The sequence below is a fragment of the Crocodylus siamensis genome, chromosome 4, assembly GCF_052110815.1.
Source record: "Crocodylus siamensis isolate JL-2025a chromosome 4, ASM5211081v1, whole genome shotgun sequence".
Lineage (NCBI taxonomy): Eukaryota > Metazoa > Chordata > Crocodylia > Crocodylidae > Crocodylus > Crocodylus siamensis.
In genome coordinates, this window is record NC_143398.1 from 27,246,374 (window position 1) to 27,264,110 (window position 17,737).

Genomic DNA, 17,737 nt, shown 5'->3' on the forward strand with positions numbered 1-17,737 from the left:
TACAATTCTAAATGGCTTTAGCATGTAAGAATCTGTTATCATTCCCATTTATTTAATGAAATCATGCACACTATCTGTAACATCCTTCCCAAATTGGCTCTCTAAAGATGTCCCATGGAGTCTCCCTGAGCAAGTTTGTACAAGTAAACGGTTAATCTGACATTCGATTACTGGGATTATGGGATTCATATAAAATAATAAATGCAGTAAGTTATGCATGCCTATTGTATATGTACAAATCTCATACATATGAATATATATGAGATTATTTAAATTAAATCTTTAATTTTAAAAGTACAATAGAGTATTTCAAGTAATATTGCCCTGCATTACGTAAAATGACAAAGAATTACTTCACACAGTTGTTCTGGAATGCTTGATAGTGTGTTTTGGTGCAACTCTAGTTTCTCAAGATGTTCCAAATGACTGGTTAAGCAGCCATTCTGACTGATAGCATCAATGTTCTCCAGCTCATTTGATGAAAGGTCTAGTGACTTAATGTATTCTTTTTCCAAGCTCAGTGAAGAAAGACTATCTGATTGCCTTGCAGATGATGAGAGTTTTGATATGCCTTCTATTAAAACAAAAAGATAGACATTCATCATTGCTGAGAAAACATGCAACAAATGTAATAAGCGCAATTTAATTTTCTAATTACGATTCAAAGAATTTGAGTTCCAATTCTGTACCCAGTACAGCAAATTATTATGTGGATACTGACTTAACAGCAGCCAGTCAGGACTTCTGTTTAAAGAGGAGCAATGAATACCTTTAGAGGAAGGAGAGAGATACTTTTTGGCTACAGAATAAACATGTTTTTTAAAAATGCTTCTAAGGCATGAACCTATGTTATTCCACTTAAAGTTACAAATATCCATTGCAAAGCCCAAAAGAAAGTAGTTCACTGTGTATGCAGTATTTGTATATTTTGTTAAATTCGGAGCAATCTTTGTAAAAGAGCATTTAATGCAACTAAAACCTTCAACAGACTATACCTATCTCCAAGCACTGTTAAAAATGATAACCCTATTAGACAAAAATTTCGGTGGCTTACTGAGAGATTCTTCTGAAGAGAGTAGTTTCCTCCTTTGCTTCACGTGTGGTTCATAGTCTGAACCAGGCCCCTGGAAAATTCCAGAATATAATTAAAAGTGACAGGTGTGAATATTTGTATATCTTGAAAACTATGTGAATGCAGTTAGTTTTCTTTCTATAGTGATTTGCACATCATGTAGGCTGCAACAAAAAAGTGGATAATTTTTTACATTAGAAATCTAACAGAAAATTTACCGCTGGTGTTTCTTAAATTGTAGTACCACAAAATTTAAAACAGTAATACATTTTAAATATAAATTAATTAACACATTCTTTTTATGTGGCAGCCTAAAATAAAAATCTGTTTCTGCACTTGTTTAAACAATTCTCAAAATAGCTTATTTATATTTGTTCATAAAAGTTTCCTGAAATAAAATCTTATCAGTCGCAGAAATCTGAATGTGTATAGTCACTGTACAGCCATGGATCACTTTCATAAGATATTTCTAAATAGTGAAAGTGAAGGGAGAACATTTATGGTCATAACCTGTCATTTCCCAATACAGTTTTCCATCAGATTACATACATGATGGATTAAGATAGCTATATAGTAGATAGTAACTTGGCTTACCACAGAGTTAGAATGTCTTCGCAAAGTAGGAGAATATCTTTGTAAGGCTGTATCTCTGTACAGGTCAGCAACAGCAATGGAATTAGATTTCTTTTTCATATGAAATGAACTTTCACTCTCTATTGCAAAATAGGAAAACAAAAAATAAGACAACCTGTCAAAATGTAAGCCTATTTCAACCACATAACAGAGGTACAGACATATACACTGTAGCTGTACATTTCAGGCAAATTAACAGTAACAGGATTAGCTAATTCAATGTGCAGTATGTTGAAAATGTTACTATACCCTAGAATATAGGTACTATATGCAGTTAACAAGTACCAGACACACATTTCAGTTTTCTATGGCATTTTTGTACTCATGATGATATAATTTTCATGAATTTAGAGCTGTGATAACTTACCTTTTTTTTTAAATTTCCCCCTAATCTTCCAAAGCAAGGGAGATCTGAGCTATGGGGGCAGCAAATAGGCTCCTAAAGGGAATTTCAGACTTGAGGCTTCAGATTTCCTTAGAAACACTTGCTCTGTGATGGCTGCTGCTGGGCAATCTACAATTCCCTCTCCTCCCTCTGGCAGTTCTAGCCCTCTTTTGTAGGCTCCTCTTATGTTCTTCTTCTGTTAAACACCACCATGCTCCCTCCACCTCCTCTTTTTCCCCCACTAATGAATTTATCATCTTTGATTGCCGCTGGTGATAAAAACTGATGGCAGCTGGTGGCAGAAACAAGTGGCATTGGCATTACTCCCCTGGCTGTTGGTAAAGGAATATGTGGCGTGTGTAGATGAAACGGGGGCCCTAAACTAAAGCAGTGGGCTTTAAAAAACACCACTTCAATTTAGGGCTAATTAAACCCCCATGTCATGCACACACCACACTGGCTTACCTGCCTCTCCGGTGGGGAAGGGAGGACGAGCTGCCAGCAGGCAGAGCAGTCCCTGAGCTGCAGAGGTGGCAGGGCTGGCGCTTCCCTCCACAGCAGTGGCGGCACCTGCCTGCAGGCACCTGGTTTGCGCAGTCCCAGGAGGCACTGCAGCCGTGGAGGAAAGCATTGGGCCCCAGGCTCGCCACTTTTCTTGGGCGGAGCCATGGAGCTGTGCCATGAGCAAACAAACAGCTCAAAATCCAGGCTGCGTAAAAACAGCAAAACTAAATAACATCTAGCTAATTTTAAGATACTACTGCCATTAAATGCAGAAATGTTGTTTTAAAACTATTTACAAATATTACATTTTTTTTGCTGTTGGGAAAGAATTTGAGTTCTAGTCATAAAATGTACATTTTCTTCACAAGAGATCAGATAGACACCTGGACTTGTGTGAAAGCTCATGGATTCACACAAGGTTTGAGTTTTGATAATAGGTTTGAGAGTGGATAAGTGAATACAGACCTTTAGTTTTATTTTGCTGAACCTGTAGAAATGAATATGCATATTTATTTATCAAAAACTATTTTCCACATATACCGTAAACAAAATTGTAGATACATATCCTAATGTTTTACATAAAAAGCATTTTATTGCAAGGAAAAAATGGTTTGTTTGTTTTTACTGATTAGTCCAACAGTTATTAAACAGCTTTTTTTGAATCTGAATCCATACTGCAGATCAGCATTGCATAGGAAAGACAAAGTTGCTAGAGTAAATGTACCTTCACTATCAAGATCATCACTCAAGCGAAAAACATTGTCCACTAACGGGTCGGGAAGGAAGGTCCAATCATAAGATTTATCCAGTGGATCATCACAGGAAGTCACATCAGAACAGGATCTTGATCTGTACTCTGAAAAACTCTTCATTTGGTATCTGAGTACCATTCGTGCCAATGCAGAACCTGCATCTAACAGTGTAAAAGAAAACCAACAGGTAACCCATTTTTCAGTGGATTCACCAAGATTTAAAACTACCAAAAAGGCTTTGTTTTTTAATTTTTAAAGATTAGGGAGCACCCTAGAAACAATGGAAGGTATACAGATTTACAAGGGCTAAATATCTGATCCCAAATTACCTGTGCTTCAATTTTAAATATCTTTCTGGAAGTTTTTATAATACGCTTAGGCACTGTTAGAATTTTGACAGTTATTACAAATTTTACGAACACTTACTTGTTTGTTTTCTTAAAGGAGCAGGTTTATCTGGGAACAAAGGAATCAGCCAGGAAGGCTCAATTTTCCCAATGCCATATCCTCCAAGACAGATACTGCTATTCGCTATATCCAGGCTAAGCTTCCTTAAGAGCAAGCTGATGATCTGGCTATCGCCTTTTTTTATGCTGATTGTCAAAGCACTCCGGACATCTTGCTCTCGAGCACCACTATTGAGTAAGAGCTCAACCAATTTAGAATTGCTTCCTCTCTCACAAACCTATTATCAAAAAAAGCACATATGAAGCAGTTTTTTACTTCATGCGACCTCTTGGCCTGGTATCCCCTCATGAACCATAAAATAATTTCCTAAACACCACAATGGAGATTTCTAAACCTGCTTAAGAAATATGAATGCCAATTTCCATTACTGAAGGCTCCTGGATGGCTTTTACCTAGAAGTATGATGACAGACCTCCAAAATTTAAAACAACTCTCTGACATCTGTAATTTAAATTTTCTGCCGTGATTCATATAAATGGTGGTTTATAGCAAGCGTTTTAAATTTACCTAGTCCCACGGGCCAGATAAATGATGCATAGCCAGCCCCTCAGGCTGGATGGGCCCATGGACACCCTCCCCCTACATGCTGGATCCTATGCACGCAGCGCTTCTGGCTTGTTGGGGACTAAATCATCTGTGATGCTGTATGTGGCCAGTCTGGGATGGGCACAGCATGTGGCACCTGCTCCAGCTGGTTGGGAACCCAGCTGGAGAAGTCTAGCATACTGGGGGCTTGGCTGTTGCTGTAGGAACAAGCCACATTGCCAGGTTATTTCTTACAGTGTTGCCAGGGCTCCAGTACTGATGCTGTCTCCCAGGTGCTTGCCAGCCAAGTGAGCGAGAGTCAGAGTGCTAGATCCGGAGTAGCACCACAAGAACAAGCTCAGTATTGTGGGTGCCTGGCTGCAGCTGTGGGAACAAGATGCAGTGCTGGGTATGTTCCCACAGTGTTGCTAGGGCCCCAGCACTGCAATTCTCACCCAGATACTTGGCTGCCATCACAGCCACAGTTGGGGCAAAAGTCTGTGGGCCAGATGACTGGACTCTGTAGACCAGATCCAGCCTGGGGGCCATATGTCTGACACCTCTGATTTATACCAATGAAAACAGCCTGGCATATGGCACTTAGGCTAGGGACAAAAAAATTACATAAACTGATCAGAAACCAGTTCAAGTGTGTAACACAACAGAAATTCAGTGCACATAAACCACTTTCAAAATGGCCAAAACCAGTTTAAGATAAACCTGGATGGATGCAGTATCAGACTTAGGTTTAGGTTAAATAGGCTTATTGAACTTGTCCCAGAACTGCTACAGATTCAAGTTAACTCACAGTCCCGCAGCATCCCAGGATGGTTTGTACTACGCCTGTGCAAATAGGGAAGTATTCGATTCAGATTTGGATTTAGCCAATTCGGAGGACAATGATTCAATTCACTGAATCAAATCACCATCCCCGTTCGATTCAGCTGAATTGGCTTTGAAAGTTTCGGTGCTCATTTGGAAAGATTCATCACTTGGATTGGCCAGGGAGAGCAACAGGGGAAGCCCCGATGTCTACCCTGCCCAGCCCCAGCCTCCTGGCACTTAAAAAAAGCCTTGCACTCACTGGCTGCAGCAGTGGCCATCAGGGCCTCCGAGTGCTCGTGGCAGAGCCCCCTGTGCAGTGCAGGGCAGCAGGAATCGCCCCCGCCACATCATTTGGCACCTGCACGGCAGCTGCCCCATGGCATGGGTGCAGCACAACTCGGCAGGGCGCCGCATACTGTCTCGGAGCTGGGGCCACTGGGGCTGAGCGTTGCTGGGCTCCAGGGGACTGCTGCAAACATTGAGTATGGGGGTTTTTTTTCTTTTCTTTTTTTTTCCCCTTCAAAGTGCCGGGGGGCTGGGGCTGGGTAGAGCAGCCACGGGGGCTTCCCCTGCAACTCCCCCCACCTGGGGAGAGGCAGGCACAGCTAGATGAACCATGGGAGAACCTGCAGCTGCCCAGCTCTCCCTGGCCAATCTGAATCTTTTCTGAAACTATTTGGATGCTTTGAATCGACTTGGAGCTTTTAATGGGTTACCCGATTCAATTCAGATGTGGAGATTTGGCCCCCGAATTGGGCCGAATCTCCTCTGAAATGAATCGGCAACTGAAGCTTTGCACAGCCCTAGTTTGTACCCCTTCCCCACCCCCTTGCAAAGCCCCAACTCGCAGGGTGGGTAGACTAACCTGGGTCTAAGATGTCTGCACCAGCTGCTCTAGCACCCCCTGACTTGTGGCATGGGCCACTGCAGGCATGTGGCTGCATTTCCAGAATCAAAAGTGAATGTCTATTCACTTACTTATCAGTTCAATCTACGCAGTTTAAACTAACCTGTGAGGACTGAACCGATTCAGCCTCAGGTTTTTTGTCTGTACTTAGCCTTAAAGGCTTTAGTCAGCTTTACTCCTTCCACATTCCCTATCACTGTCACTGCAGTGAATGGTATTTAGCTTGAACATTCAAAACAATTCTTAAAATTCCTGTTAATGCATCAGTATGTCCATTATACTGACAGTTACAACCCATATCAAAATAATTAAACCATCACAACAACCAGGTGTAGATTAGGCTGTAGGGCTGCACCATGTCTTTAAGCACAACCTAGAGAAAAGGAGCACTAATCTAGGGAGAGCACTGACTGAGAGGCATAACTCCTCTCTGAACTCCCTGGTGCACAGGGACAATGTGCCCATAAATTCCAGTTTGAATATTAATTCATGCCTTCTAAATATTGGTCCTGTTCAGTGGAGACTGCAGTGGGTTAGTGAGTTTCAGTCAATCATACATCAAAAAACAGTCCGTACACGCAGTGTTTTGAAATTCTTATTGAAATTAAACATATCTCAATCGCCTTTTTTTACTCAACCAGTTTCAAGTTTAAAAAAGCTCTTGTAATTCACACACTCATGCAGACATTTTAGAAACAGAAAAGTCTTTGTTCTGCTTCGGTTTATGAAATATTTCCCCTGATGCTTCAATGTATGAATCACTGCAAAACAGTATGTGAAAATATTTGCCAAAAAATAGTTGTGAATAACAAGATATGCATGTTTTATATTCAGTGTTAGGAAATTATTATTAAATGTACTGTAGTTATCAGTCAAATAAAGAAAAAACAGTATAAAGGAAGAAATGGTAAAAGATGTGATGGGATTTCTATCAGTCTGGAGTTCTGGAAGGTGTATGTGACAATGGCACCCAAGCCCCTTAGGTACTGAAATTCTTCCCAACGAGGGAATCAATGGTTGTCTTTTTGTTCATTTCAGTGATCTTTGCCCAAAGCCACAGAGTGACAGAACTCAGCTTTCATTAAGGGATGTTCACGGAATTGCTGGATTGCAGCAAACAATTGTCATAGTTAGAAGCAGGCTCACATACCCACGTACAATTTAGAATCCAAACAGCAACACATTTCAACAGTGTGCAATCCCTTCTATATTCATGTGCTTACCTGATAAATTAAAGAGCTTGTCTTTGTTTTCTTATTAGCATCAGCACCCAGTAAAAGCAAACATTCGGCCATAACGCTATTGCACTCAGTGCATGCTTTCTCCAGCATCACGTTTTTAATATCATCATTGTCAGCTATTTTGGCAAAGCATTTACAACACAGGCTTTGACACTAAATAGGGAGAAAAATAATAGAAATTAGGGTAGCACACGTCAGAATGGTTTAGAATAAGTGGACATGGACTTGTAAACAATAGAGAGAAGATACCTGTTGATTTCTCTGTTCAGTGAAAAACATGGACATCTGATAGAAAATTACTGTGTCAAATGATTCATGTATCAGTAGCTTAGCAAAACAAGGTGACAAGTCAAGTATTGTCAAGACTGTGCGAAAACCCTACAAAGATAGTAAAATGATGTGAATGGCAACAAAGAAATTAAAGTTAGACAAAACAGACAAATCCCATCAGTAAAATATTCAATTCGCAGCATGAACAGAGCTATACATGCAGTCTCAGAGTCATATTGTGCATGGTGGCATACAGCCAAATCATTTCTGGCTCTGGCATGAACACATAGGAGAAGGAAGTCACAAAACCTCTCCCTTTCTTTCTGTATACACTGCGCAAGGGTCACACAAAATAATATTCCAATGTTCAGAAACTGCCAGCTGCCTCCTATTAATTTGCAAAGAACACTTGCCACACAAAGCAAAGGAGTGAAGGGGACAATGCCCTGTCTTAGCATGGTTGCACTATGATGTTAAAAAATCAGTTTGTTAAAAATACTGAGAGTGAATTTAAAAAACAATGAGAAAAAACCCTGCAGATTGCAAAAGTAAAATCTCATGCAATAAGCCAGAGATGGATGACACAGACTAAATATAAGAACATTTGTCTCAAACTCACTGAGAGTGAATCATGTGTCTCTATGCCAGTCATTAAACTAAGCTTGAAATGAAAAAAGGGAGTTTGTGAGGGAGAGGTCATACTTGTGATATTTCCAGTGTGGGCTGAAACTAAAGTACTGGAACTCTCACAAAAAAGTGACCTGACACGATAATTTTGCTTTACTAGAAATATTTAGGGGATGACAAACAGGGAAAGCCTCACATCTGCAAGAGGCAGAACTTTCATGTGAGCCACACCAACTCCAACACTACACCAACACTTCCATAGGAGCTACAAAACTCACTGCCAGATAGAATAAAGAGTACTGTCGTCACTGTGTTCAAAACCATATGTGAAACCCACCCTACCTTCTCAATACATCATTCTCACAATAGCCTTCTCTCAGACAACTATTTACATTTATAGTTAAAGCATCTATACAATAACTGTAAACTTTTTGCAGCTGGTAGGGCATGAAAACAGATGTTTTCATGTTTACTTTGATAAAACACACTCAGGTACCACAATGATGGGCACTTTATAAAATGGTAACAGATCAGAAGGCTGACTGATAGATTGTTATCAAGGGATTTTTACTCTGTTTTGCAGATGGCACAGATTTAGACCAACATTAAAACTTGTAGTTGCATAGTTCTGGACTGAATTCATGCCTTTACTATAACAACCTGCATCACTGAAACATGCATCACTATAACAACCTCAATATACTGCTAAGAGTTTGTCTGCTTCGCTACCTAGCTATCATAATAAAATAAAAAAAACAGGTATTTCAAATAAAGATCTACAATTCAGGTGACTTAAAAAAAATAAAACTGTTCCCATATACACACTTCTTTCATTCATTCTTATCTTTGCAGTAATAGATACCACATACGTGCATCTGTATTTCAGTGACTTCATTAAACCTCCGTAAAGTAGAAACCAGAACTGTTGCCAGCACGTGCATAGTAGCGATACACAAACTCTTTCTTGTAATCAAAGATCCTAGAAGACTCAAACCCAAACACTGTATTTCTAGAAAAAAGATTGATAGTTAATTATTGATCCTCAGAAAGACAAATATGTAGTACACAAATATGCTGCAGATTTAACCCTGAATCTTAACCTGCATAAGTAAAAAAGATCTATATACCTTGATCATCTGGATACATCTGTAGTGTGTGAAGTATAGTATCTGTAGCACCTTGCTGGGATAAAATTTCTAATGCACCAGAGCATTCTGCTACAGATGAAAGTATTTTTAGTCCACATCTCTGAATAGCAGGATTCCCAATAAACTAAAAGAGAAATTAATAGAAAATAAGGTGATCACAGTCTTTTCTCTGATATTCAATGGTATAAGGAGAGTTGCTTATGATTCCTGTTTCCAACAGCTGTGAAATTATAGCTGATCTGACAGTAATTACTGCAATTAAATATTCAAACCTCTCTATTATAACTCCCTTTTTTAAAATTTTCACCTTTTAAGCTGAAATTTTCCATGCTTGAATTTTTTTCACAAGCGTGCTTTTTTGAGGAAGTTTGCTCAGAAGCTATTCAGCTAGCATAAGAAAATAAAAAACACCCTAAAGCAGACCTGTTATTTAAGAAATTAAAAAGTATAAATAAAGAATTCTGCAAAATGTGAAACAAGCAGATAAACTCGTAAGACTGTCAAAATACTTTGGGCAAGGCCTAGTATACACATAAGCTATTAAAACATCTCTTTTTCAGCTATGTGACCAATTGATGACTGGTCTTCTCCATTTCCTTTTTTTCCATTTTTAGTCTAAAGACTATATTATGGGAGGGAACTTCAGGTGTTTCAAAGCCCTGTGGATCTGATAAATTCTGTGGCTATCAGATTTGACATTTTACTGATGTGCTACAAGATTTAGCATCTTTATCAGAACTGCTATTTTACTGCAGTAAGGAGCCAACTATTTTGTTTTCTCCCTACTCAGGTAGAATAAGCTTGCAGGCCTCTTATTCTCAAAGTTTCCCTTTAAGGCATTATAATGAGCCTACCCTTCCCAATAGCAAGGATAAGGGGGTGGGGGGAAAGAGGGAGCCAAAAAAAGTTTCCATTGGCAACAAGAGATCTGTTTTCTAGTAAATCACATTAATGAACTACTGCTAGATATTTATTCAAGCTACTTTAAATTTTAGCTTATACAGGGCCTGGATAAGATGGTCTTTAATTTATAAAACATCATCCATTCCATAAAAAAATACAACAGAAGTGTCTAAAGAATACCATGAATTCTCTAATGATTTCTTTTGAATTATTTTTAAAATAACTGCAAAGATGAACCTTTTGACATATTTCAGAACACAGCAAAGTAAGAAAAAAATGCAGCTGGACACAGAGATGAGAATTAATTTATTTCATCTTGTTTAAGAAATCAGTAAGAAAATCACTTTACTGTACTCAAAGCAATAAACAACACCTGCAACTACAATGCACAGACCAAATTTAAACAGGATGAAGACTTTAACCATACCCTGTTCAAAGCATCAAGCACCAGTGTGTGAGTCCCTTCCAGCAAACACTGGTTTTTAATTACTTTTAACGTAAGATCCAGGTCAGCACCTCCCACAGCTCTGAAGGGAGTGTTTGGATGTTCTTGCACTGTACCTATAACACAAAGGAAAATGCTTTTCAGGAAAACAAGTTTAATTAAACTTCTGCAGTTATTTACAAATAACTCATAATGCTTAATTCTGTTTTTGTGTTCACACCCATTTAACAATACTGACTTGAGTTACTCCACATTTACACTGGACTAAGAACCTAGTGTTAGCACTCACAGTTTTGCCACGTTGCCACTTGCTGTGAATTAATTAGTATGGCAATGAATTTTGGTTGTGATACACTGCAAGAAATTATTTATTTGAGCTCTATGTTCTTCAGTAGACCTACTACCCAATTCAAAATGCCTCCTTCTTTTGGATATTTTTGAAAGGAAAAGACTAGAAATAAATCCTTTTCTTCCTAGCAGCACATCAGAAACCAAATCATACCCATAGACAACATCAGCAGAAGGCAAGTACACATAAAAGAGTACATATATTACGGAGATTTCAGCACTCATGACCAAGTAGCACTACAGAAAGTACTTTGAGATTGTTTCAAGGACCCTTCTGTATTCAAGTTTCTACTGATTATTTTGTCTTATAAAAGGCCTTTTCTTCACATGTTATGCTTCAAATTCCAACTATGATTATATGCAAATGAAAAAAATGTGTGTTATTACTTCACTATGCTATACAAACACTCCCAGCATTTTAGCAAAAGAAGTTCTCTTTTGCTTCTCTTCCTATAGTAAATACTTCACATATTAAATATCCTGTTTATTGAATAGAGAAATAAGAACACTATACCACAAGTGAAAAGAAACTGAAATCTGAGTTAATACAAATAACCTGCATTTTAATCAAACTGTTTAAAAGTATGTTTTTGTTGATATTTAACTAAAATGACATGTAAACACTTGCAGAAAGCTGTCTGGAATTTATCTTCCATTAAGATTAAAAAGCTGCTACTCTACTCTAAAGAGATTACCAGCAAAATCAAAAAAAACAGACTAAAAATAAGGTGACAAACAGGAAACACTTTCAAAACTTTTACTAACCTTGTCCAACCCTTCTTTTTCTGATCTCAAAGAACAAAAGAGAACACACATTTTGTATTGGCAGATTGCCTTTAAGAAATGTCTTCACAAGAACTTCCTAATCATCCAGCTTGCCTGTTTGTTTGCTGGTGGCAAGAGCTGATATAGTTCAAAACTTGAAATTGTTCCCCCAACTTCTTGGTGTCAGTAGACAAGCTAGTGATGATATTCTATTTGACTCTGTACTAAAGCAATATTTGTAAATCCATTTTGACAGAAAGTTCATTACTACTACCTATTGTCATTTATGGTTAAGGTACAAAATGATGGCAATGGATCCATACTTCTTGAGTCCATCAGTAATGGCATGGTAAGCAGCAATGGCTTGAATTCATCATTGTTGATGAACAGTCAGGAGTGTTTCAGCAGTGATGACTAGGACCTGAGATGGTGAATGCCTTTCAAGTTTTTTTTCTACCTTTTCCTCTGTTCCTAACCTTTCAGTCACAAAAGTTCTTTCAGTGTTAAGACCTAAATAAAAATCACTGAAAAAGTCCAACCTGAAGGTTTCGCAGTGAAATAAGAAACAATGAAAAATTGCCTTCTTCCTTCTCCCATTTGATGTATAATAATCTTATGTCAACTGCTTTCCTTTGATGACTTACCAGTGACCATAAAATGTAAAAGGACTCGAAATGCCTCCAGCTGAACAGATGGCAACTTTTCATGTTTCCTCATAGCTTTTACAACTTCTGAGGCAGTAACTGTCATTACATCCAGATGGAAGAAACTGCGAAAAAATAATAATTTATAAAACTAATAAAAATGTCTTTCTAAATTGTATGCTTGTTTATTCTGTTAAACAGCATTAAGTAGTAGGAGTTTCGTATACTGTAAATCTCAGTCTCACAGTAAACAACTTCCTCTAGAGTTTCCTTCCATTTAGCACATCTACTGTTTTCATGCTTTTAAACTTATTTTATAATGCAGCATGAAACTATTTCTGTCCCAGAACAATCAGAAATAAGTTTTTAACGTAGCTCAGGATAGTAATATACATGTGGTAGGTTATTTTATTCTTGGGGACTGAACTGAACATTTCACATGTACCAGTTTAGACTCTGGTCAAGATACATGAAAGGATACATGTTCTCGTTAACTTCCATTTCCTCATAATTTATATATGTTGTCAATGAATGGACAGATTACAAATACAATCTAATATATTTGCATTATATTTTAAGACAAAAAAAATTCTAGCTTGGTATTAGCAATTGGTAGCAGAGCCTCTAATTAACTTTCAAGGACATTTTCTTTATTTGTTTGAAAGTATTTCTTGTTATTTTAAATATGGCAAAATTAGCTGTTAAACACATCAGGGCTGCTGTCCTTGACAACTTGCAATTCACTTCATTAATTCATTTATTCCTCTTTCTCTCTTCAGTAGCAATGTTTACTTTAAAACAAGGATGCTCAATCCCTGGCCTGCAGGATAAATCTGGCCCATGAAGTCATGGCATTCAGCCCACAGGCATCAGGAAATTGGGGACAGGAAGTAGTGGCAATTAATACTGTCACCCCTACCAGACTGCCAAATTCCCAAACCCTGTTGGCTTGATTAGGGCCAGGCCATGCCCCTTAACCCAACACAGCAGGATTGGGGCAGGCCACGCTCTTTCCCATGCTGCCAGATGGGGGTTGGGCTAACCCCCAACCCTCCCTCCTGCAGAGGCAGATCAGGCCCCTTTTTTTGGTACTCCAAATTATTTGCTACAAAATTTCTTTGAATCATTCTTATCCATGAAGACCTTGGTACAGAAGTCCCATACAATATTGTTGTTCCTTAACTTATAGATACAAACTTAGAATCAAGTTCCTACTGTGAATACTTATGTTTATGAGTTTTATGTTTGTTTCCTGCTAATATTTCCATTTTAGGCAACATACTGGACAATAAATTTGTGCATTAGAATATTCACAAAAATTAAATATAAAAAATAGGAACACAATCAAAGTTATTTTAACAAATGAAATGGTTATTTGTAGAAAAAGATTTCAATATTTACCCAACAATAAATGGAATTTACTGTAGTTTAAGGGCAGGCCAGAAGGTCCATTCTGATTTTGCTATTCAGGAGATTCAGATACTCTCATGAGTTGTTTCTGTAGCTACTCATCTGTACATTTGATCATGAGGCTTGGACACAGACTAGACCTTGGGCCTGGAGTAAATTTTACTCTAGCTGTCAATTTTTATACATTTAAAACAATTATAATACTGGATTTCCACATTATTCAGTCTTGGAAGAGATCACAGGACTATAAAAATATATTACCTTCCTTCAAAAACATGATTCAGCATTTTGCAGGCACTCTCAGCAACTTCAGGGACGTGCGAATGTTTCTTCATTATGTTCAAAACATTCATGTGTACTCCTTTTGCCAAAAGAACCTTCCTAATACTAACTACAAAACAAATTACAAATAGTGCATAAGCAAACCTGTATATAATAATTTAGGTTATGATCCTGAAAATGTTTGATGCATGTCTTTTATTTTGGTTAATTTTTAATAAGACAACTCATATTTCTGAAAAAAGTTCAAAAGCTGTGCAAGGTTTTGCAGAACCAATGCTCTATTTTCAAATATCTTCCATATACACAGTCACATACTAGACTGGGACTTGGGACTGAAGTAGACTTGTGTTTGCACAATTATACATTTTATAATTGTTTAAGTACCTAATAAGTGCAAACATGTTCCCTATTTCTACGTATGTCAAGTTATTATTATGGAGTTCAGGGGTATAGGTTGTAGCCATGTTGGTCTAAGGACATAGGCAGACAAGGTTCTTTGGGTAAATCTGATATCTTTTATTAGATCAACTGAAATAACTGGAAAAATTCTTCTTTGCAAGCTTTCCGTTACAAATACCCTTCGTCAGGCTGAGGAAGCATCTGCAGTTGGTGTGTGCTCTTCCTGTATATTACAGAGTTCAGAGCTTATAACTCAGTTTCTTTAGCTTTCTGGGGCTGGGAAGCTGAAGGTAGGGCCAGGAAACCCACGCGCATGGTGTGAGGGCAGGAGAGAGAGAACAGGAGCAGTGATCCCCACTGGCAAGGCCTGTGGGGAATATGGCCCTCAGGTACTTGGAAGATGGACTACCCTGATCTAAACTATAGCCATGATTCTGAAAACTCACATGCACTTCTAACTTTCAGTATGCGAGTAGATCCACTGAGGTCAAAAGGCCTGATCACATCTGAAAGTTAAGCAAGCATGTAAGTGGCTGTAGTATTAAAGCCATAATCATAGCTCAGATGACTTCTGTCTTGATGAAACTGAAACTTGGTCAGGGACTGAGGAAATTAAACATGGAAAGATACCTTTTCTTCTCTGTCTACCTCACTCTCTAAAAATTGGTATTTGCTGGCTAAAATAAACTAACGGTTCATCATTCCAAAAAACTCTCCCATCAACAGTAGCTAAAAGCAGATTAATCAGAATAAGAAATACACTTCCTACTATATACAATTGTATAATTTCAAAAACAGAGAAAAGTATTCCCCAACCCAAAGAGGTGACAGTATTACATGACAATACACTCCTAATATCCCAAAATATTACAGTTATAATGCACTACTGAAGGCTCAAAGTGAAGGTGAACATAGTCCCTTACCATTTTGTTTGGATAAAGTTGCCAAAGTATTAGCAGCTGCCTGAAACACTTCTTTTGATGCAGAATGAATCACCATAGCTAGCATCACTTCTCTGTGTGCTGGGTACCTTTCACAAGAGAAATAAATCACTGAATATTACAATGATTACCTTAAAATTCTAATATAATAAAAGGCTTAGTCTGTTTGTCTGTCTGTGTGTCTGTCTGTCCCTAACGCTTTTACACAACTGCGCATGCACCAAATTGCTGCATGGGCTGGGTGGCCAGGGGCGGGACTAGCCTAGTTAAAATGGGAGCCCCTCTGTCGGCCCTGCCTCCTCCTGCAGCCTCTAGTGTGGCGGCTCCCTCTGCCCCACCTCCACAGAGGGGAAAAAAAAAAAAATTGGGTAGAGGACTTAAAAAGCGGCAGGGCTAGCTGAGGAAAAGCAGGAGCCCTTCCATTGTAGTGGGGATGAACCTGAAGTGGGGGAGGAGGGAGCAGGGTCAGACCCAAACCGGGGGGGAGAGGGGGGCTGGGGTCAGACCCTAACCAGGAGGGGGAGGGGACAGACCTGCACCAGGAGGAGTGGAGTCAAACCTGAACCAGGATGGGGGGTGGGGCTGGAACCAAAGTGCGGGGGGCAGAGGAGGTAGGGTTGGAACCGAACCTGGAGTGGGGGGCATGGTCAGACCCAAACCATGGGGGGAGGGGGATAGTGGGGTTGGAACCAAACTGGGGGGGGGGGTGGAGGTGGGTGGATCAGAGGAAGGGCAGGGTCAGACCTGAAGCAGGGGGAAAAGGGGTGGAACAGGGTCGAACCCGCACTGGGTCCCAGTCAGCCCCCCTTCCCCTGTCATTCTTGACAGGCAATTTGCTAGTTATAATATAGTTTCCTAATGATTTCACCGAGTAAATTTTTATTTGTAAAATTCAGTACCAAGTTACTAATGTTTTTTCTACACTGAGAGGTGAAGAGAAAGCCCATTGCACAGCATACATATTAATCTAAACTTAAACCCATTGAAATCAGAGGGATTTTTGCCTAGGTGAGCAGAAAGCCATTAGGAAATACAGTATAATCTATTTAAAATTAGGGTATCGTAGAAACTTTAAGAAGGACATAGGATAGAGTCCTTCTTAACATATCTATTCTGTCAAAAAACTGTACTAAACGGTGCTGCAGTAAAGCAGGCTGGGCACATGCTGAGCATGTTCTAATAAGCACATGCGAGACTGAACTGTTGCTGTATCATTCCTGGGTGTGTTGCGAGCAGAGCAGGTATGCTGTGCTTCACTGCATCCCTCTCTAACGTGCATCTCTGGTGGTTCAGATTCATCTACTATATATCCATGATATCTTGATTCCTTCTCTGACTCTAGTAGTACTCTCCCTATTACAGCTTTCCATTTAATCTATCCTCATTGTTCTTCCCTAGATACCAGGGAGTTCAAGCTCTTCCTGAATCCTTCATTTTAGCATGATGCTGTTGCCACTGGAAATAGCAACAAGGCCATGTCTTGTTTCACAAACTAAAAACTGTAATGGAAAATGAAATAAAGTTAATCTGGGGATGCCAAAATGACCTAAAACTGAGCTTTTAAACCTTTCTGCACTCCCAAATGTGTAGTTCAAGTAAGGAATACTCACTGTTTATCTTCATCTCCAATCTTTTCATGAAGTTTACACTGATACATAAACAGATTATTCAAAGCCCAACATGCAGCCTCCTGAATTTAAAACAAGAGCAGAACAAAATAGTTTTAAAACAAATACAATACTAAATGGAGAAAATTTGTTTTTTAAAATCTTCTTTCTAAAATAGTTTCATCTCATCACTTTCTAGTGGAGGTTTTTATGTCAAAATAGATAAAAAACAACAAAATATAATAAAAGCTTTAATTTAGTCCTAAGTATTCTAATTGCTATAACAATAGAAGCTCTAATTTCATTGTTAGCGAGATGCATAAACAGTGTTTTTATTCTTGAATTGTGGAATATATTACAAATACCTATACAAAGATTCAAGCACACAAAAGCACATGTGTATGTCACATTCCAATTATTTGTTGTTTTATTACACGAAATAAAACATATATCAAGTTGATAGAATTCCTAAAAAATTTCTCTGGCTTTCCAGTGCATCCAGGATAAGTCATTTTTGTCCTGTGTGTCAGCTACTCGAAATAACTATATGATACATCATTTATACAAACTCTCCTTTGTTATCAATAAATGATATTACTTATAAACATTACTTGACATTCAGCACTGATTTGAGGA

At 38.6% G+C, this 17,737-nt stretch overlaps 1 protein-coding gene across 1 annotated transcript in view; it reads right to left on the reverse strand.

The window, feature by feature from the left end:
• Positions 1-17,737, reverse strand: part of LRRK2 (leucine rich repeat kinase 2) — a 109,733-nt gene that overhangs the window by 63,955 nt on the left and 28,041 nt on the right. The window contains exons 10-23 of the mRNA XM_090042051.1: positions 17,105-17,184; positions 15,477-15,583; positions 14,134-14,263; positions 12,463-12,587; positions 10,688-10,821; positions 9,337-9,481; positions 9,079-9,218; positions 7,562-7,690; positions 7,295-7,465; positions 3,773-4,031; positions 3,319-3,507; positions 1,667-1,785; positions 1,055-1,124; positions 354-574 (exon numbers count right to left, since the gene is read on the reverse strand). Coding sequence (XP_089898177.1) covers positions 354-574; positions 1,055-1,124; positions 1,667-1,785; positions 3,319-3,507; positions 3,773-4,031; positions 7,295-7,465; positions 7,562-7,690; positions 9,079-9,218; positions 9,337-9,481; positions 10,688-10,821; positions 12,463-12,587; positions 14,134-14,263; positions 15,477-15,583; positions 17,105-17,184 — 2,019 coding nt within the window. The remainder of the gene's footprint in view (positions 1-353; positions 575-1,054; positions 1,125-1,666; positions 1,786-3,318; positions 3,508-3,772; positions 4,032-7,294; positions 7,466-7,561; positions 7,691-9,078; positions 9,219-9,336; positions 9,482-10,687; positions 10,822-12,462; positions 12,588-14,133; positions 14,264-15,476; positions 15,584-17,104; positions 17,185-17,737) is intronic.